Source organism: Mixophyes fleayi, chromosome 11 (assembly GCF_038048845.1).
Source record: "Mixophyes fleayi isolate aMixFle1 chromosome 11, aMixFle1.hap1, whole genome shotgun sequence".
NCBI classification, from domain to species: Eukaryota; Metazoa; Chordata; class Amphibia; order Anura; family Limnodynastidae; genus Mixophyes; species Mixophyes fleayi.
In genome coordinates, this window is record NC_134412.1 from 29,317,096 (window position 1) to 29,339,952 (window position 22,857).

General features: G+C 39.0%; 1 protein-coding gene across 3 annotated transcripts in view; it reads right to left on the minus strand.

Moving 5' to 3' along the window:
- Nucleotides 1–22,857, minus strand: part of PPP6R1 (protein phosphatase 6 regulatory subunit 1) — a 61,337-nt gene that overhangs the window by 5,914 nt on the left and 32,566 nt on the right. For 2 of the 3 annotated variants that reach the window (XM_075190078.1, XM_075190079.1), the window contains exons 5-18: nt 22,302–22,367; nt 20,630–20,742; nt 19,822–19,935; nt 18,011–18,179; nt 13,793–13,945; nt 13,381–13,515; nt 13,033–13,097; nt 10,727–10,842; nt 8,935–9,020; nt 7,677–7,766; nt 7,353–7,450; nt 5,749–5,772; nt 3,916–3,973; nt 3,608–3,753 (exon numbers count right to left, since the gene is read on the minus strand). In XM_075190078.1, the coding sequence (XP_075046179.1) occupies nt 3,608–3,753; nt 3,916–3,973; nt 5,749–5,772; nt 7,353–7,450; nt 7,677–7,766; nt 8,935–9,020; nt 10,727–10,842; nt 13,033–13,097; nt 13,381–13,515; nt 13,793–13,945; nt 18,011–18,179; nt 19,822–19,935; nt 20,630–20,742; nt 22,302–22,367 (1,433 nt within the window). The remainder of the gene's footprint in view (nt 1–3,607; nt 3,754–3,915; nt 3,974–5,748; nt 5,773–7,352; nt 7,451–7,676; nt 7,767–8,934; nt 9,021–10,726; nt 10,843–13,032; nt 13,098–13,380; nt 13,516–13,792; nt 13,946–18,010; nt 18,180–19,821; nt 19,936–20,629; nt 20,743–22,301; nt 22,368–22,857) is intronic. The other variant, XM_075190080.1, reaches the window with a different exon arrangement.

A 22,857-nucleotide genomic window follows, 5' to 3' on the forward strand; every position in this document is an offset into this window, starting at 1 on the left:
GGGATGAGAAAAAGCCTGCACTTTTGGGCCTCAAACCTAAGCACTGTGATTGGCGCAAGCCTAATACTGCACGTCATCTCAAGAACACAAAGCCTACCGTGAGGTATGGTGACGGAAGCAGAAGGATATGGGGAAGTTTCTCTGCTTCAACCACTGGAAAGCTCATCAAAAATAGGGTGCTGAATGAAAGGGGCAAGATATAGGAAAATCTTCGAGGAAATCTGCAAGATACTCGGACTTGGAACGTTTAAATTTAAATACGACAATGACCCAAAGCAAACAGCAAGTGTCACACTGGAGTGGGTGAAAAGATGGTAGAGACTTCGCCAAATAAACTCACACACTCTAATTTCAGATAAAGATGCTTCTACCAAGTATTAAAACAATGGAGGTGCATACTTATGTAATTGTCTATTTTCACTTTGTAATGTCAATAAAAAAAACAAAACTGTATTGTGGTTACTTAAAGAGCATTTTGAGGCGATCAGTGGTAAGTGCTAATGCCATTTTGACGCCATAGAGAAAAAACAATGTTTCCACGTCTTAGTTTTTCTATCATTTGTAGACGTGAGCATCTATGTAACAAGCACCAATTTAAATAATAAAATGTACAAGACAATTACAAATCCGTACAGTGGCAATCGTAAGGATTTCATTTATACAATGTTTCTAATTGGGTGACTGAGGTTACATCAAAGGTAACCAAATCCAAGTTTCCCATATGTGAATTTATCAACTCACTTATATTACATATGTCCTCCAACATCCTTATAATTAACAGTACTTTGGAAGGAGTACTAGGTCTTTAGAAAAACTCATAGCGTTGAAAGACATTTTTCACAAGTCTGTTGAGGGAACCAAAAGAGACTCTGGGCTAGATTTACTAAGCTGCGGGTTTGAAAAAGTGGGGATGTTGCCTATAGCAACCAATCAGATTCTAGCTGTCATTTTGTAAAAGGTAATAAATAAATAAAAGCTAGAACCTGATTGGTTGCTATAGGCAACATCCCCACTTTTGCAAACCCGCAGTTTAGTAAATCTAGCCCTCTAAGTCATAGGAATAGACTCTATAAAAAACACCATAAGAGTTAGAGATTGATCTAGGAGGCTTTGCCTTGGTGATGCCCTCTTGATGCGGAGGTTGAGGAATTTGCATCCAGAGGGAGTCAATGAGACTTTGGAATTTAAGGAATAACTGAGTTGACCGGGGGTATCCCTTATTTTATCTAATTTACTTTAATATATTCAATGGGTTTATTTTCCCTTTCTCTTTTAGGGTTTATTATTTGGAAGTATTTAGGCTTTGTGAAGTATAGGAATGGCATACAGAAGATTAGCTTTTAATTGACTTTGCGGTGGTAGATTACTGTAACAAAATATAAATAACATTTCTAAGCTTTTATACTGATGAGAAAACCATTATAAAAATATATACATTTACTGTGAAATGCTATACCTTGAATAATGGTGTTTAAGATGAACACAAATATGTATTGGAAATAATAAACACTAATAAAATATAAGGATTAAATATGGCTCATACTTCAAAAGGTTATTTATAACACTTTGCTTTGATGTTATTCCTATTACAGTATTGGATTATAGGATTTTTTTTTTGCTAGATGGTTGGATACATTAGCAATTGCTTTTTATTATTATTATTATTATTTTGGTTTATTTATTTATTTTTAATATTTAACCATATATATATTTTGAAAACATAACTTGGAATAAAAAATTCCCTACTGAATAGTATCCTCATGTATGTAATCTGATATAGTGCTGAGGTTGGAACAGCACAAAGTACTGTGTGACTAATTGCTACCCAAGGTATACAGAACAATGCCAAACTGATTACTAAGGGTAACATTTCACAGTTTATATGCAACGTCAGAATCACCATTTCAAGGATACCTTATCATACACACCCATGTCAGTGTAATTTAATATTCTTTGCTTATGATTGAGCATGTTAAAAGTGTTTGTGATTATAACGCTTTATGTGTAAATAGATATATTGTGCTAACAACTCACTATAACACTTTAGTAGAATTGTAATACCTGTAATTAAACTTACATAAGGAATTGACTTTCTTTGCACATATATTGAGATAATGATTATGAATTAAAACTAACTAGATTTTATAAGTCGTCTTATAAGTGTTGCCTACACACGGTAAATTTGTGGGCTAACAAATTAATACCCTGTTGGTCTCTTATCAGAAGGCAGAAACAGGGAGGCGTGTGAGGAACTGGGGCAGATCTGAGACAATCAGCCTTGAACACTACAGTAATTAAACCGGGAGATCACTACATGAAGGTGCTGCTTGATCGGTGGACACCAGACGGTAACCAAGTATCTAATATTAACATGAAGAATATTTTTCTGGTGACAGATTGTATTTGCACTCTATAAAAGGTACAGATTGATAATTAATAGTAAACAGATGTCTGGGATTCAGACTTTTACATTGCTGCTTTGGGGACCAGACGTTCCTAATTATATAGCATCTTGAAAGAGTTCCCCATGGTATCTTCAGATCTACATATTACCTCTCTCTGACATAATGACATGTACTAAAGTGCACGGACACACCCTGCTCTACATCTCTGGCAGTATTGTGTGACAATTTATATTTATTTTACATCATGTTTTTATATTCATATCTTTAAACTGGAGGTATATTTTTTTATTATGTATGTTTTTTTTATTACTAAATGAAAAGAAAATGTTATTGTTTAATTTTATAAGCCAATTCTGTGTGTTCTAACACTCTGATTATATCTTACTTACATTTATTTAATACAACAGTTTTGTTTAGTAAGATTACTAGATAGACATACTCATTTATATATTAATCTTTTAGAGAGAGCTCAGCACTGTTCCTGTATGGTGTGATTATTTGAGAGGAATAGCAATATCCGCTGAACAGTAGCAGAGAATAGTGTCTCTAGGTATTATATTATTGTATGTATGTATGTATGTATGTATGTATTTACATGTTTACAATGAAGGCAGGAGAAGTGGCGTTATGGCATACCACCATATATCAGCCCACTCTGACCACTGTATGTGTTATATATATTACACACACAAAATTTATTGTAGAGATAACAGTTACGTTACATTAACCTTACTATTCAAACAAAAAAGTAATCCCGAAACCAGTAGCTGCATTGATGAGGAACAAAAGCTTCCCTCCAACACAGAGTGTGAAAAATATAAAGCCACAGCGCTCGGAAAACACAAAAGTGCGACACACCTGACAATTAAAAAGCATTAAATTTGGGTCCAGAGAGCTTACAATAGCAGCCTTTACCGATGATTACTATACTGCTCCAACCCAAAACATTGCATCCACCTAATAACTGCTAAGATGAACACATTTGCATCCTGGATTTACCATAAACCCAGAAGTCAGGCTGGTAAGACAACTTTCCCTTTCACGGGGGCCCCAAAATACATAAGCTATTTATGGGCGGCACACTCTTCATATCACAACGAACTTTACACCTACAACACCAAACTCATTTTGTCAAGTCAAAATAGAGCTCACTTGCACTACACTTTGCAATCCTAAGTTGAATGCAATATGTTTCACCTTACCTTGTCCCAGTACTTTGTATAGTGCCTGATGAAAACCGGATCTCCTTCTCTTGCCAGATATCTTCCCCATCCGAACATTCATCCTCATCATCATCAAACTGTTGAATGCGTTCTTTGTAACAAATCTCGAAGAGATTGGAATTTGGCTGCAGATAAAAAAATAACCACTTTAGAAATGAATAAATATCCGCCTATTACAGAACTGTTATTTTTATTACTTAATTATAAATGGAAACACATAAAAAATGCAAAAAAACAAAACAAAAAAACGTAGAAAATAAATACACAAAAAAAGCAAAAAAACTTACACTCTCCTCATCGGCATTCAGGGAAAAGGTGATGTTGGCTGTTTTGTCAAAGGGAGCACTGATGAAATGAAACAAATAAAACACACATTGTAACATAATAAATAGAAGTACAGAATCAGCCAACCAGCCACAGAAACAGGAAATGAATGGTCAAGCCTTTTGCTTTTCTTTCATGCAGTGTCAATGATACCACCACCTGTGTTCACCCATCCTCTCCAGGTAATGAGAAACACTTTAGTGAACAGTGCTGGCCACAGTTACCATCATGCAGAAGTATCCAGATAGTGCGAGCGAATTCTGTGGCCTTTCGGCAGCTGTTTTGGACTTCCAACAACAATTGTAAGAGACAACAGGTTGCACATGGAAGACGGTGCATGCATGTTTAAAATGTTGCACAAGATTGTAACATGTATGCAGTAACTGTTAAACCACTCATAAGACATATACCATGAACAGATGTAAATCTGCAAACACATATAGAAAACAAAACTGTAGAACTCCACATTGGTTATCACATACTCCTCCTGTTGCAATCAAACCACGGAAACAGCAAGAATAAAAAATCCTAAACGACTTCCAAGTACTTATTACTGGAAGGATTCTAAAAAGTCCCCACTGCAAGAGGAAGGTTGTTGGAAGGTCCATTACAGCTATTATAGGTTTATGGATATAAAAGCTCCGCTACCACCCAGGAAAGTCTTTTGCCAAGGTGCCAGTCTCCCTAGCCAGAGTCCTGAGGATTGCTCGGTAGAGCTAGTTTTCCCGGTTGCTCCTCCATTTCTCAAAGGCCTAAAAATATTGTGGCTTGGGATTGGTCCATCTGCTCAATCCCCCCTTCACCTTTCTGTGAAATGTAAAGTTGGGGAGAGCTATTCTATTATATATAGAATTACAAAACTCTAAAGCTGAGTACACACTACAGTAACTGCATGCAATTATGGTGCAGATCATACGATAACAGGGGCGCACACAGGGGGGGTTTCTGGGTCTCCAGAAACCCTTCCCCTCACGAAGTGCCCCACATAGCGGTACTGTACTATACAGCACCGCCGCGGACGCTTCTTTAACAGCGCCGCAGCTGCTGTATAGTACAGTGCTGCCGAAACGGAGCAGCTCTTTCGCGTGGTTTTTTCTTCCTGCGTGCGCCCCTGGATAAACAACCATTGAATCGGATATTGCATTAGTGTGTAGTCTCCCAAGATCAAGTTTTATCGTACCAAAGCAAATCGTAACATTTGATTTGCTTTTCTAAACTTGCTAAATGTCACGGACAACAATGGAACGATGTCGGGCAAATGTGGCAGTGTGTATGCACTGACGACCTGCAGTGTAGTAAGGTCTCTAGAGAGTGTGCAGAGTCACAATCTTTTCAACAGATGGTTATGACAGATGAAGATCACAGATCTGAAGGTAAATTGTGTAGGTGTGTACACATAATACTACATGCTCATCGGGACTTTCAGTTGTTGGTAAAATAGTTATAGAAATCGCATCTGCAGTAATTTTCTGTAGTGTGTACCCAGCTTAAGAGCCCCAAGAAAATGGCTACAGTTAGCAACCCCTGAACACTGGCTGGGTAGGGGGGGGGCACCTCAGGACATTATTTTCCTAGATGGAGGTGTAGCTTTAAATGTACACCAGAAAAGCAAAACACTATGTTGTGATGAGAATGAAATGTACTGCCTGAAGCCAGACATCAAGCATATGGGTACCAACATAACGTATGCCTTAAAGTCTACTACTTGTTTTAATAACCATGATTCTCTAAGATGGAAGCTGAACGGTGCACATACGTCATTGTTTCATGCCCTACCCTGTGTAATTATGTTTTACCTCTTCAGCTGTCGAAAGTGAGCACTGCAAGTTAGAAAGAAAGAAAGGAGAGAGAAATAGCGCACGCATCAAACTAAGGTGAAGGAACAAGCTGGCAAAATCAACTACAGGCAACAGGGCAGCAGACAAGTATGAGAAACATTTTCTGCAAGGACAATAAAGAGACATTAAAAGGAGTTCTTGTCTATATGCTGGACAGGATACATCTAACATGTCAGCCAATCATATTGGGAACAATACACATCTTTTAAAATCTGCTACAGTGAAAACAGAGCCTGGGGTGACAGTAGTGGATGAGGTTATCAGACATGGCAACTCTGCTTGTCAAGTAGTAAGAGTTAAGCCATAGATTGTAAGCTTGCGAGCAGGGCCCTCTTACCTCTCTGTCTGTATGTATTACCCAGTATTGTTTTATTACCGTTTGTTCCCAATTGTAAAGCGCTGCGGAATCTGCTGGTACTATATAAATAAATGTTGATGATGATGTTGAGTTAACATGTGAAGAACTTCTATTAAAATACTGATGTAACAAGTAACCACTAAACTATGTCGGAAACCAACAGCAAAACATCACACGGAGCCATGTACAAGTAGGAGTGGAGGTGCTGGTTGTGCCTTAAATGGGCAATTCATATATCAGAGTTTAACAACCCGCCCTCCCCCTTGTATATATTCTGTCAGTAATAGCATCTATAGATACATTCAAAGCGTGTATTTATATTATTTGCTCTCTCACATTTGAGAGCAGAAGGTGAAGCCTATGTTGTTGGCGCAGGAAATTTCTCTAATTGTGCCACACCAAACAGACGTAGACACAAATGGAGGTGAAGGAAAAAATGAATAAGATTTTAAAAAAACAAGTCTTCCCATTTAAAATAATTGAAAAAATTCCATAAAAAAATATTTTCAAATTGACTGATTTTCAAGGACTGCTTTGAAAATGGCCCTGGACAATGAAATAAGTCAGGGCAGTCCGATGCCTTGTTTCTTACATATAATAGAAGTGTGTGTAATATATAGAGATAGATATATATAGATTATATACGTATTGCTATACATAGGTCTCACCAATCACTGAAATCTCACACCTAATCACAATACACAGGTCACAGTTACACGTGATCACGACATCCAGGTATTGGTGTTAGATAATGTTGACTTTGATGCCCTGGACTTATTCAAACACTACAGTTAAGGTTTTTCACATGCATAAACCTACTTCTGCGGTAGCCATTTTCCTGGAGACCAACTTTGCCTGAGAAACGCTCACTCTCCTACACAAAATGGCACCTACGCAGAAGACAAAATGTAGCCGTAATCTGTCCTCTACTGAACTCTAATGTGGCAGAGTGGGAAGCAGAGGTAGATTTTCAGTGATCTACCTGTGAACTTTTGACGCCAAGTTTTAGTTATTAAATTTTAGGAGGGGTGGGGAATAGGGAGAAAAGCAAATTTAATTCTGTGGTAATAATAATAAATAAAAAACAACATACCACCATTTCTATTACTAAGGGACGAGTATATTGCCCATACCTATGTGACGTTAAGACAAACAAAAGCCCTGTATATAAAATAACAGCGTGTTTAAGAAGTAAAATACTAACTTCACACTCTCTTCTTGCTCTCCAAACTCCTCATCGTTGAAACCAAAATGGTCTATAAATGCAGACGTCATCTGCTGCATCTGGTAGTCCACAAAAGCCTGGAAAAAAACAGACCAGCACACATTAACTGTAATGAATAAAAGAAATGGAGAGGGAGGTGTATAAACTGTGGATTATATTTTTGCAGAAAAATATTAATGCATAGAAGGGGCAACCTATGCGGGAATAAATATCCTATGATGCTTGGCGTATAAGCATAAAGAACATAGGAAACTGTTATACTGTACGACCTGGCCTTTACCCATAGTAAAACAGCTAAGTCACCTGCTGGAGTACTGCCTCCTGAGGGAAGTTAAACTCTTTCAGGTCATTATCTTCGTCATCACTCGGGGAGTGCATATTCCTTGTGTTTACCTGCAGAATGGACAAAAGAATCACACAAACATGTATCATGTTGCATTAGAACCGTATCAAATTACAAGACAGGAGATTTTCTTTGGTGTATAATTTAAAGAAAAAAAAACCCATATAATTAGAGATGACTTCTGCGACTACTGATTCTACAGGACATGACAAAAGGTTGTGAGTAAGATCCCACTCAAACAAACAGGGTGTGCTGTCCGACTATCACTAGTCAAAACAAAATTGAGCAACATTATTTATGGTAGCACCATTCTCTTCATAATCAAAAAGTCTAATAAAAAAAACTAATAAATATCATAAAAACATAATAAAAAACATAATAAAAATCATAATAAAAAACATCCAGACTTTGCAATATTAAAATCAACATTCAAAACACAATAAACCAATATTACCAAACTGAGAGGGCCATTTCTGAAATTGGTTTATCATTATCTGTTGAAAGTGGATTGTAATATGATGATTATTTAAAAATAGTTAACTACTTCTTACAAAAGGTTTAGCCAGATTTATTGTGTGTAATATTGCTGGTTTAATGACAACATCTAATATTTATTCCATGTTTATTTTGAAAGCTTAAAGAATGTTAAGTGTAAATGAGCTACTTATGGACGCCAAAATCAAGATGATTGGTTAATGCTGCACCCAAACCACTAACATTACAGGAAAACCACAAACAGTGTTTGAATGCTCTCATTAATGCTGCAATTAATACTTCTCTGTATCCTATCCAGGAACTTCATAAATACACCTTTACAGCACCCCTGCTTATGTTCTATACAGTGCTTTTTTTGCAAGAAAAAAAAGGTGCTGGAACTCACATCATGTAGTCACTCACAGTACACACATCAGTTGTGTAACGAAACATAACGGTCGCCGCCCACAGTAAACTTTCAGTGCTCGATCACACGACCAATCATAAGCTGAACAGTGCCAAAAGCCGAGCAGTGCCGTCATAAGCAGGGAGGACGAAGTACGCATGCACCGTTTTAATAATTTTACCACCGACCTGCTACACTCGACAGGGCGACTCAAGTCCACGTGGACCAAACATCAAATGTTCATAAGCAACTTGGAAAATTCGTTGAAAAAAGGTGCTGGAACTCAGTTCCGGTGAGTTCTACGACAAAAAAAGCACTGGTTCTATATAAACACTTACAAGGTCTACGGTGTTCTTCTTGTTGGTCTCCGAGAGGGATCCAGAAATGAAATGTTCCCACTGCTCCTGCTGTTCCTCTGGGAGCTCTATGAACGTACACAATGTCAGCATTAAACTCATTGGAAAGGTTAAGAAACCATGACTGAATATATGCATTTATTATGTGCTCAGTACAAATATAAAGCAAAGCGCAAACAAGTATATGCAACTATTGATTTTTGACTTGTCAATTTTACCTAGCATGTGTAAATCCACAAAAATATGGCTAAGTTTATTCTAGGACTTCCTTTATAGGTATACTAAATAACAGTATGTTAGGAATTATGAGCCATATGCAGAGACGTAGCTGAAAGAAAATGTTTAGTTTCAGAAGGTTTCATGGTGGAATAGTCAGGAGTTTTCCTCTACAGCTAGCAGCCTTAATGCCACAAACATTGAAATGCAAATTTCAAGGGGGGCCAGGAGGGGAGGGGAGGGGAGTGATTGATGCTTCTATGTGAAACATGGCTTGTAAATACAGCCAATGATACATTTTAATAATTGTTCTCCAACTAGTAGCCAGAAGAGATCTTTTCATTCCAGATTCAATAAAATAACTTGTCCTCTAATGTGACTTGGTCAATAATACTTAATGAGTGACCAATTTAAGTAAAAAAATCTAATTTTACCAACACAAAAACCCTTACGTACTTTTTTTGGTCTATTAAGAGTTTTGCAGTTTAAAGAATTTTCCCTTTTAACTACATATTTATTTTAGCCCTGTGACCTATTTCCATGCAGAATAAATAATAATTAATAAACAACTGCTTCCTCTATGGAAAGCCCAGTGATTATGTCGCTGCAGTTTCCAGAGGATGCAGGTGAAATAATCTTTGCATTGTTCCCGTAGAGGGTTCTATATAGAATACTATGGACAGGAATTACTTGCTATGGTTCCTAGCTAGTGGGGGCTGTCTAAGACAGCCTGGATCCGCAGGGCGAGTCTCCGAGAAGATCCAACGTCCACACTTTGTTGGCCTAACGTAACATTTACATCCTTGCTTCAGGAAAGTTTTTAATCTTTTTACAAAAGGGTATAACGTGCACTGTGTTAATAACTTTCTTCACCAACACATAACAATACACCACAACCAAACATTCGTTTTCACACTACGGATGTCGTCATATCTACTAAACTATGACAATAGCGAAGGATTTTATTCAATTGATTTTTCAGTATTCTACAAATACAGACACATGTAAAGCTGTGTGTTCACCGACAACAACTAGAGAGACATAATGTGCAGTGGATTTGTAATAAGTATATAATAATATATTTGCAATAAGTAATACTACTTGCAAAATTAAAAAAAAGTCTATGCATGAATGCCTATGTTAGATAGAAAGTCTATATAATCTACACAGAATATAAAGGCTGCTTTAGCTAAATGGAGGACTAAAAAACGGCTTTTGTGCAGTACTAAGAATAATTGCAGACAGGCAGAAATATGCAGATATATGAAAAGTACATTGAAATGATAGAACTACAGGAACAATTTAAAATTGTACAATTCAGTTTTCCTACCTTCAAAATAAAATTTAAAAACCTACATATGGACCAAGAACCTTTGTAAATGTGCATTAATGTTCCAAGAAACAAATTTATAAATAAAAAATGTTGCTTAAATAACTTAACTGTTCACCTCTTCAGTTACAGACTTATGACAACTTAAAGTGTAAACAGATTTACTTTTGTTTATCAGCCTAAATGCAGAAAGGAGCAGTATTACTTCAGGTAAAAGCTTGTCATCACCTTTAATTAGCTGCCCAATGAGAGAAGCATTAGGTCCTTTTTCCGAACTGTGCACCAGTGAATTTGCTATTTTGGTGAGATGACCCATAAAGCCTTTCCTCCGTCCTCCTTCTGATCTAAAATATGTAAGAGTTTACAAATGTAACCAGGACAGAAAATTGGCAATCTTTATGTGGTACATTCATGCATATCCAGCAACAATTACATATCCAAGTAACCTTTACTTCTCGCTGGAAGCAAGTCCAGCATTTATCATATCTTTCCACAGTCTCTCAGATCATCATTTATTATAGAGGCTATTTACATCTTCATCAGCAGTTAAAGTGTACATTGGGGGTGAGGGGTATTTCTACATAAATGACGGCTAATTTAACGCCAATAGATCAGGTTCATTTCCAGCATTGTGTTGCTCAAGTAATGCTTCTTGAACTCCCTGGTTGATCATGAGAGTATCTCCTGTCTGCCACATGCAAAACACTTCTGTAGAACAGTATTGGCTTTGGGGAACAATGTCAAGAGGAGCAACGGGTCTTGGCTTGCACTAACTGCTATCATTTTGACTAAAACTATATGTAGGGGCATAAAGCTAGTGCCTAAACTCCTAGTCCCACCTACTATACCCCATTGCCTTGCAGTGTCCCCCAATGGCAGGAAAGAGAAAGTACTTTGTTTACCCTACAGCTCTACTGAGAGCCTATAGACTGAGTTCTCCAGTGCCAAGAGGACACTGCATGGGGTTTGGTTTCAGCTTCAGGTAACAGACAGGTCGTGTGGTTGGCACATTTCATTAAGGAGTCCAGCAATAGGACTGCTATGGCTTAACACATCCTATCTGCTATGGAAAGTACTTAACTAAAACAGATAATATCTGCATCAACCATGGCAGATTATAAGGGTAATTTGACAGTGAAATGCTTCAGTGTCTGTCAAGAACGCCATACAAAAATGTATGTAAAACCTTCAGCAGTCTTTACTGGTCCACAACTCACAAACTACACAAACAAAATCCAACAAATCTCATCACCGGGAACAGGTTCTCTTTAATGAAGGATTATTGGTCAAATGATTCTTGAAGAGATGCAAGATAACTACTCCCTGCATGATATAAAACATAGGCTCTTACAGAGAGTGTATTGGGCTATGAAACTTAATGTGTTACAGTCTAACATATTGAATAGATTGCAACTTTAGATGCTCACTGACTTCATCTTGTTTTACGATGTATCCTACGTGCAGATATTATTGTTTGTGTGAAGTCTTTATACATTTTTGTGTGATTTACATAAATGTAAAAATGTATCCATGTGGTCTAGATAAAGCATTTTTCCAGTGTTTTATTAACAAACAGAAGCTTTTCTTCATTTTGGTACTTTTCATATTTTATATGTATTAGTTAATACTATGATGCATTTCTGCGATATCTGGGTAGGTATTTTGTCCATACTTACCAACTTTGAATAATTGGTTTCCGGGAGCCTGTCATGGGAGGTGGGCGTGACAGGGCGGGGCTCCAAAATGCGCGTCATTTTGGACCCGCCCCCGTGTCGGCATGACACAAAACGCATCATTTGACAGCGGGGAACAGGGCCAAACGCAGCGATTACCCGGGAATCGCAACGTTTGGGAGCTAATTCTGCCCACTTCACTTGAAAGTGGGGCACCTCCTAGTGAAGTGGGTAGAGTTCGGGAGATTGCCACACTCACCCGGGAGTCCGGGAGACTCCCGCATTTTGCGAGATTCCGGGAGAGTTGGCAAGATCTTGTCATGCTGCTTTTCAATAGTTGGATAGGCAAATTAGACAATGCCACTTCTCACACCAATTTTAAGTATTTCTATGGAGTTCATAGTCATGATATTATGTTTTCCACTCAAACATTCAGTTATAAAACAAATTTTCTGTGCTTTAATAAACTACTTAAACAAGATACTAAGGTGCCTGTATTGATACTTTTGGATTTCATGTGGAGGGGCTTGGCATAAGCATCCATGGAAAGAGCCAGCATGAGCTTATTCATCTACTGTGTTGGTCATCTACCTGATGGTTAAGTGTAATATTTTTACAATTAATAGAGTTTCATTTGTGGTCTGTACTTATCTGTATTACATAGAGTACACAGTTAGAAGGTGGATAGCCTTTGTTTAAAAGCTTAACCTGTGAATTGGCATGAGACACTAAACAAGCGCTAGCACACACATCTATGGTCTACCAGAAAAGCATGCGGAGGAAACCAAGCCTAATTTTCAAGGGAAACTAAAACGCCACAAAAAGAAGAAATTCTCATGACCAACAAAAAAAACCACTTACTGTTCTCTTTCATTATCTTCCCATGCTGAAAGTATCCTCTGTACAAGGTGGCATTTCTGTAGAATCTGATATTGATAGATAGAAGTACATCATTGCATTTCAAACAAAACATGTATACATAATATACACAATATTTATACGATGATAGTCTCCGCACCCCAACAGTCTCAATCTCATTTTGAAACAACCTTCATATACCCACCATTACACTCTACAACACTAACCCTGAATCCTATCTTGTGGCATCTTTTCATTACATTATTTATTTATTGCCCTAGACAAGGCTATTCCTTTTCCATAACACCCTTTATACTACTCTTAAACATTTGGTATTACAACTATTCTTACATATTTGACAAGCATATTTTCTTGTAGATCACTCTCGTTCTCTTCTTCAGCTGACGTTGAATTTAAAATTGTATTGATGCAAACCTCCACTTGTGAATGCAAGAAATTGTTGTACATGTACTTGAAGTATAGATTCTGAAAGATAGAGAATACAAATTTCAACCAGAGAAATATAAAATGCCCATAGAAATATCCAACACACATATTGTACCTATCTATAACTCTGTTTATTGCCCCCCACCATCTCTTCCTTTCTACATATAGATCTCTCTTAGAAATAGTATTAAATATATATACATACACATATACATACACACGCAAACATATATATGCATACACACTCACATACACACACACACACTCCTCCCTCTCTCGAACATTCCACTAGTAAAAGACAGTTTTTGCAACTTACCAGCATGGTGTTGATCGAGTCTAGATCAATCAGTTCTTGGTTTAAAGCTATATTGTTTGTGTTAATTGCACTAGCAAGCAATTTCACCACATGGAGACGAGTATTCCCTAATGGTGGATCAAGAATACCCCACGTTGTCTGTAAGCTTTCTTTCTGCAAAAACAAATAAAATACAATCTTAAAACAAATGACGAGGTTTTGGGTTTAAATAAATGTACATGGCTACTAGCAAACCATGCCATAATTGATTAGAGTACTGTTGCTGTTACATCTTATATAGTTATTGTGTTTTGTTGTTTGCTTAAATAGTTTTGGTTATCTTCAGCGACTTGCTAAAATAACAAACTTACATAATGTAGCTGTCCTTTACTTCAACATGCCTAAACATAGTTTAAATCCAAGTGTGTCCCTATGTGATCTGAAGTGCTTAAATTTGTTGGAGAAGGAGTACAGGAGAGATTGCCTTAACAAAAGGAGGAATTTAGTGACAAATAGGACATACTCTAGAACTTTCATCTGGAAGAGGGGTCATCTGAGGTTGATACTAATTAAAATTATCTTTCGGCTCAAATATTAAAGCATCCATCTCTCTGTCTCATTGGGTTACAGTAGACGGACTAGGAGTATGGCACTTTAAAATTAGCCTCTTTGAACATACACTTCTCCCCTACTATGCCCCTCCCATCTGGGATCAAACTGTTTTTGCATAACCAAGCTCAGAACAGAGGGACATCCAGGCGTCACAAAAAAAAAAAAGCAATAGGAGGGTGCGCAGTGTCCTCCAATGGAGTCAGAGAAATGGATTTTACTGGGAGTAAAATCCTCATTTCTCTTTCCTTCCATTGGGGAACACTGCAAAACATTGGGGACATACCAAAGCTGCCCCTAAGGGAGGGATTGCTCTTGAACAGAAGCGCACAACATCTTACGCCAAAAACTAGCATCCAGAGATGCAAAACCTTGCAACTTGAAGATCTTCTAGAAAGTGTTGACAGACGACCACGTCGCAGCCCGGCACATGATGCGCCACCCACGAGGCACCAACACTCCTGATGGAATGAGCTTTTAAACCAACCTGCACAGGCTAAGCCACCTGGAATAGAGGACATAAGCCAGTGAGCAATTGATTGCTTAGAGGCAGGCCAACTCCATTTGTGAGCATCATACAGGATGAAAAGGTCAGTGGTCTTGCGAACAGAAACCACATAGCACAGAAGGGCCAGAACCACATTCAAAAGAAGCAAAGCATCATCAGAAGGCCCGGATGCAAGACAGAACGCCAGAACGTCAATCTCCTGGTTTAGATGAAATTGCAAGACCACCTACAACACAAAGGACAGTTTTGTGTGTAGCACAGCCCTATTCAGATGAAAGAAGATAAAAGGGGGAGAACAGCACAGCGCCCCAAACTCAGATAACCAACAAGCAGATGAAATGGCGAGAAGAGATACATCTTTCAAGTCACATAACAGAGATCAACTTGGTCCAAAGGATCATAGGGGGCGCCTTGGTGAGAGCCATGAGCACCAGATTAAGATCCCATGGTTCAAGCAGATATACAAATGTGGGATGAATGTGCAGAACACCCCGTAGAAAAGTCTGAACATCCCTCAAAACTGCCAGTTTCTGCTGAAAGACAATGGAAAGCGCTCAAACCTGCAGCTTTAAAGAAGAAAGACTAAAACGAGAAGTGTGAAAACCCAGATTCTCAATACAAACAAAGTATGTAAGCCTTCCACACACACACATCTCCACTTTTTCAAACCCACAGTTTTGTAAATATACCTCCTCGTCTTGTGCAGAACAGGAACAAGAGTCTTCTGGGAGGAACACCCTCTGAAGCACTGTGTCGAAGTTAAGAGCCAGAAAACACTTTTGCTGCGCTCAAAGAGGGTTTGGGAATATTTAAAATCCAGCCCTGGGTTTGGAGCAAACAAATAGTGAGCCGAATGTGTTGCAGAAGAGGAAATCACGACGGTGCTTTCAACTACAGGTCATCCAAATAGGGCACGATAGTGACTCCCTGAGAACACAGGAGACCAACCATGACGGCCATTATTTTGGCGAACACTCTTGAACCTGATGCAAATCCAAAGTACCTATTAGGGGCGCTAAGCAGGCGTTCCAGAGAGGAGGACGCTTGTGCCAGATCTTGGGCGAACTCAGCAAGAGATACCGCCAAACCTGTTCCAGCCCCGTCAACCCCACTAACGGGTGTTACCTGGCTTTAAGGTGAAATGTGTGTTGCATTTTAAGAGTCACCTACCTCTTTTTATTGAGACATTATCCGAGCGAGAGTGGCTATGAAAGTCACCAGTGATCTAGCCCAAGCCGACTCTTCTGGTAATGCCGGTGTCACCGCGGGGCCCACGCTACTCACGGGACTCCGCCTCACATGCTGCATACAGATCTTCCGGGTCAGACTGTCCACAAGATACATTTTGCACAAGCAGTTTGTTGCACAAATTAATGTCAGACATTCCAGCGGACCGCTTGGTCTTGAAAGTCCCTTTCACAGACGTATTGATGTTGTAAAACAAAATATCTAATAAATCCCACCTTAAAAAAAAATAAAAAAAATCTCCCTTTTTTTTTTTATTGTTTAGAGGAGCAGGATTTAAACAGAATTTTTATTTATACTTTTAGGACACACTCTGCGACCCAGTACACTGAGCTTTAGTAATAAAAAGTCCAAGCGAGACTAAATGCCTACAACACTTTAAAGCTAGTGGGTTCTTGCTTGCTTCACCATAAAAAACAAACCGGGATTCGCTCGGATCTCACAACTGAGCATTAGGTAACAGCCGGTAGCATATACTCTCTGAAAGAGATTAGTCTAGGCCGCTCTGGTAATCTCTTTACTGCACTGTTCTAACGATATATGCAATATCTCTGTCTGTCTATCTGTGTGTGTGTGTTAGGGAATTTAGACTGTAAGCCCCAATGGGGCAGGGACTGATGTGAGGGAGTTCTCTGTAGAGTGCTGCGGAATCAGTGGCGCTATATAAATAAATGGTGATGATGATGATGATATCATGGTACGCGAGTCAGTCATTGTTTTGAATATATGTTACCGCTATCTTTTGCTACACTGTCATCTTACTAGTTATTGTTGCTGAAAATAAACAGATTGCTACTGGGTAAAATGGCCACTTCCGTGGGGGGAGAGCCTGCCAAAACACAATGAGGAGTAAATCCCCCTCCCCCCTCAGCAATGCCCGCCCAGTAATGGCTGCCTCCGTGAGGGAGCGGATCTCCGCTTTTCATATTAGTGGTCAAGGCACTTGCTGCATAATATAACAGGCTTCCTATAGTTGTAGCCGGCAATGCCCGCCTACGGTGACTCTTCCCTGCTCCTTAGAGGAGTTATGTTGTGCGGTCTTCCCCTGCTGTTAAAAAACTGCTTTTTGCTAGGGGGGATGTCGGCAAGCAGTGCGGCTGACGGCTTCATTCTCACAGAGCCGCAGCGTGTGTGAAACACACCGCTATCAGCCGACGGCTGTCACAGCATTAGGAGTGAAGGCAGCCTTTAGGCTATTAACTCCTCGGGTAAAAACAAGGGTCCCTGCAAAAGCATAAAAATGAATAAAGAATAAAGAGGTTAAAAAATAAAAAAAACGGCAGGAGCACAAAATAAAACGCCCTACCGCCTGAGCACTAAAACAGAGGTCAGTCCCAGATGGGAGGGTCATAGTAGGGGAGGAGGGGTTAATTTCAAAGTATCATACTACTAGTCCGCCTACTTTACCCCCAATGTTTCACAGTGTCCCCAAATGCCAGGAAAGAGAAAAACACAAAAAAGCAAAAACATAAAAAAAAAAAGAGCAAAACATTGTTTAATTTAGTGCCCTGGACTCTTTTTTGTTATACTGATTACGCTTTGACAACGGATTTGGTTCTGTACACTGACCACACTAACTTTGCTCCGGTCATTCAGCTTGATTGTCAAACAACCAGATCTACAACAAACCAAACTTTGGGTTCTCTGTACTTGAACTAGATAATAAAATATGTAGGTCACAAATTGCAGAAAAGTAAATATTGAAGATACAGGGATGTTATACATCGAAGAACAGATTAATTTGTAACATGTAATGATCTGGGGGCTTGGCTTCCACTTAGCATATTGGGCTTGGATGTTTTAACAGAGAAATAAAAAGTAAAAATGAAAGCTATAAGAATGAAAGAAATGGAATAGTTATAAACTTGCTGTTTTACCTTAGGTGGATCAATGAGGAGTTGATGGAATTCATTCAAATGTTCCTTGATGGCAATCAGTGTGCCTAAACTGGCTTGTGTACTGGAAGTTGTATCTATGCCAGGGGGGTTGATCTCCAGTTGACCTTCCAGGTTACAGTAGAACCCACTCAATCCACCCAGCTCAGCTCTGCACAAGAAACCAATAATTTAATACCAAGAGGAAATAGAGTGCCTGCAACTTGTGCATGTTTGTCAACAGTTTAATAAATATACACATATGCAATATCTTGCTTGTTACTTAACATGAAATGAAATAAAAAGGTACACAGAAGATCCAAGCGTTCTGAAAGCAAGCTTGAAAGTTAGTTGGGTATTATAAATAACACATTTTTGGTTTCGAGATCTAGGTTTATTCTTTTTTTGCCTTAAATATATAGATTAACACAAATGTTGAAAACTAAAAATAATTTGGTTTTAACAAGCAAAGCTGCTACTTATCAATAACATACAAGAATTGTACAGAATGGTACTGTACTGTTTGTCCCCACATGGGGGTAGGGGCACAGATTATAGGTGCCCATAATCTTCCATCCAAATAGGACATTGTGGAACGCATGAAAATAAGCAGCTGCACTGCCATAATGGATACTGCACAGGCGCATTGCACTTTGACAGTTTTTCGAATACGTTTCTTCTACCTGCCGATACAACCCCGTTCGATTGCTGTGGGTGTACAGGGAAAGGAAGATCACAACGGTGGAAATATAGAGCGGCGGGGGTGATGTTGGGTGTCAAAACACTGAAGACATGGAAAGATGAATCTTTGCTGCTCTTTGCTCAACCCCAAATGTTGCAAAGGAAGAAGGCAATGATGGGGAACACACACAAAATATAAAAATATGCAAAAGCAATAAGAAGATTTTTACTCACCGTAAAATCGATTTCTCTTACTCCATTGGGGGACACTGCGAGACATTGGGTGTACGAGTTTAGGCACTTATCAACTTTTTTGATCTTCACTCTCCTCCCCTACTATGCCCCTCCTCTCCTGTGGATACCTCAGTTTTTCTAAAGTGCCTAGGAGATAGAACACGTTGGTATAGGCTCCTGCCTAAAAACTGAGGTATCCACAGGAGAGGAGGGGCATAGTAGGGGAGGAGAGTGAAGATCAAAGAAGTTGATAAGTGCCTAAACTCTTACACCCAATGTCTCCCAGTGTCCCCCAATGGCAGGAAAGAGAAACAGAGTATTACGATTATGCTAGCGGGGATGTTCAGTATAATAAATCAATGGCAGTCTGACTACCCCAAAGTGTACACAGCTCTGACAATTTTCCTCTGCTCCCCTCAGATTTCAAATTGCTTCCCCCAAAAGTACACACAATTCTGTCAGTTAGTCCCTGTCTGCTCTCCACACCATCAGCAGTGAATAATAGTTCTGTCTTTATACCCTACTAACGGGGTTGGTACAAGAAAAAAAAACCCCAAAAAAAAAAACATTGATTGAGGAGACTACTCTTCCAAGCAAAGCATGCTGGACGTTTTAGACTTCGGCGTGCAATCCAATCCCAGATTCTATCAATTCCTATTTTAATTTAACGTTATCTACAGTCAAGACAAGTGTTATACCTGCCTGACATAAAGAGAATTTTCAGAATGTTGGGGAATATGGAACATCTGATGATAATAACCAGGACAAAAGATGATCTCCTGGCTTGGAAACGTGCTCATGAGACAGGATCGTTCTTTTATGAAGAGTAGAATGACTTGCAGTACATCAATGTGGGTGCTACATGAACAAAAGATTTAAGTAAATGTACGATGACCTACCTGGGTCTTCGTGGTTCCAATAAGGTCAAAAGCACTTGGATGCCGTTAACAATCACAGACTCGTTGTGTTCTCCTTTAAACATGTTGCCAAGAAGCAGCTCAATAGTCTCCTGTCTGTTTAGAGAAAACAATCTCTCAGTTCATACCACTTAAAATGTTAAACTGAGGGCAACTGATAGATGTGATTGCACAAATCAAACCGAGGCGCCAAATAATATGAATACCGCTTATGAGAAAGAACACACAAAATGACCCACTGGATAGAGATTGGAATAAACATTACAGGAATTACAGGGACAAAAGCAGCAGCCTACAAGTCAATGACAATGTTTCCATAGAGTACAGAACGGCTCAGTGGCTGACGCTATGCAGATGTGTTTCGGTACATTGTGGAATAAAGATGCAGACGTCAGAGTGACTTGTGTGCTGCTGTTTTAAACAATACTGATGTAACTTTCAGAGACTGCAGGATTCCCCTAATGGCTCAATGTTATGTACCCAGCAAACAACATAAATACTATTACACTAGTATTAGAATATTAAATGTAACATTCTCAACCATATGGAATGGTCAGATTTTCTGGGTCATGGGCAATTTGTGATGGCTACCTACATCTTGTAGAACTATGGACACATTGTTGAACACACATAATCAGCTGTTCCCCCATGTGCGGACATTACGTTTCAGAAAAATACATTTATGCAATAGGTTACCTATAAACCAATTTACCACACAAACTTGTGGTCTAGAAGAACGTTATGCGATATGCTTTTTGCTTCGTGTAGTATATAGAAATGCATGCCTTACTTCTCCAGAGTGGCCAGTAACTGGTCAGGTTCAGGACTATCCTGAATTTGGATCATCTGCTCACGGCTTAAACGGATTATATCACACAGTGACTGAGAAGCGTTGGAATGTTGCTGAAACACAAACGCGTGAATTAGACAAGCTTTAAAAAGTTACATGATCCTATATTTCATAGGCAATAGTATGAAACTGTGCATGCCTGTGACTTCATTGGTACGATACCAATAACAGCCTCTAGATGGCGCTATGAGCGGCCATGAAAAACTCCTAATAGAAAGCAAATGGCTTCAAAAGATGAATACTTCCAAAATTCTAAATATAAAACACAAACTCAATTTGAAATCGATCAACTTTGTTTCAAATAATGGCGCGAACTGACCACACAATCTTCTGCCTCAGTTGGACAGGAGCATCAAATATCTCTCAGATAAAATGGGTCAGGATGACATCTCTGTAAATAATCTCTTAGCCTATGAATGTAATCCCCAACCCATTGGGATAATTAGACTGCAAAGAGAAAGGGAGATGAGAGGACCTTGGAGGACAGTAAAATCTTGTTGTCAACAGATGATTAGCACAGAATTTAATTAAGGCTGCTCTGTACTGTACATGCAAGTGATTTGAGCCTTCAGGGGAGACGTGTATGGAAAGTCTTCATATAGATATACAAATACATACATGAGTATGCACATGGACAAACTAAGATGAACAAATTGACATAAAAATATAAAACTTAAACAAGGTGTCATAAGCCTTGGATCTTGGAAGGGCTCCAAAGGACACAAGCACTAGCCACATTAAAAAAAAAGGGGAAAAAATGAAAACACTAAAGTCACTAACAACCTTCTCTCCACTAAATCTAAGGGACACTTTACCCTTCTCATCCTTCTTGGCCACATTTTTTGGGGGAAACTCTCCAATCTAATAGGCCTCCGTAACACTGTCCTCTCCGGGTTTTCTTTCTACTTTACCAACTTCTCCTTTTTGTTCTCCAGAGCCGACTCCTCCTCGAAACTTCCCTTGCCCGTCTCAGTTCCCCAAGGATCCATTCTTGGACCCATGCTCTTCTCTACAACTCCTCCCTTTGTGACCTCATCAGCTCCTTTGACCTCCAGATCTATCCATCTATCCTCCCCGGACCTCTCCCCTTCACTCTTCTCGTGTCTCCCACTATCTCCCAGGCCATCTGATCTTGGCTATCCCAGCGCATTCTGATACACAATACTTTTAAGACTGAAAACATCCCTCTCTCTTTCTAACGCTACCCACTCCTCTGTCCCTCAAGTCTGTTGCCTAATGGTTATCCTAGACTCCTCCCTCTCAAAATCCCGGACTACCACCTCCAGAACATATCCAAGATCCGGCCCTTTCTCACCATGTGAGCCACCAAATCTCTTATTTACTCCCTTGTAATTGCTTGCCTTGACTACTGTTATCTCCTCTTCTCTGGCTTTGCCAACTCCCTCCTAGCCCCTCTTCAGTCTATCAATCTGGGTCTGGGGCAAAAGAGAAACGGGCCTAATAATACCTAAAACTATTGTCTCACCCTTTTTGAGCAAAATGCACTAAAAAGTACTTCTACAGTGGGGAAACCAGAAATCATGTGCATCTAAGTTTGCCTAGAAACTGCACACATTCCCATAATCAAGAAAGATTGCCATCATATACTTACATTATCATCCTTTGAAGGGTGAATCATTTCAATCAGCCTTTGAACAATTTTTTCTTCATTAAGCCACTGTGTAAATGAATAAAACATATTACAGAGGGGAAATAAGGTTACAATAAATTACATGAAACAGCACGGACAGCAGTATAGCTATTGTTAATGCACTTCATCCAGATTCACAGTCTATGAAAATGGTGAAGGATCGGCAAAGTAAATGAACACCTCTCCCTTGATGGGAAAGGCTCTTATGTTTATATAGTTTGAAGAGTTTTCTATAACTCCATAACTGGGCATTTCATTATTAATTATGTTATCGCAGAAGAAACATCAGTCAAGATGTCTTCAGTTCAAGGTGGACTACAAAAGTGTGACAGGCTACATTATTCTTTTAAGTTTCTGATTTTATCCCTGCAATAAAAATAAATTAAAAGCCATTAATACTAATGAAAGATTGTGCGGACTAAGCATCAATCACAAATACCTTACACATTACATATAATGTGGATAATAAAGGTCATCTATGAAAACAGTCTTACTGGTAGGACGTCTGTTTGTCAGA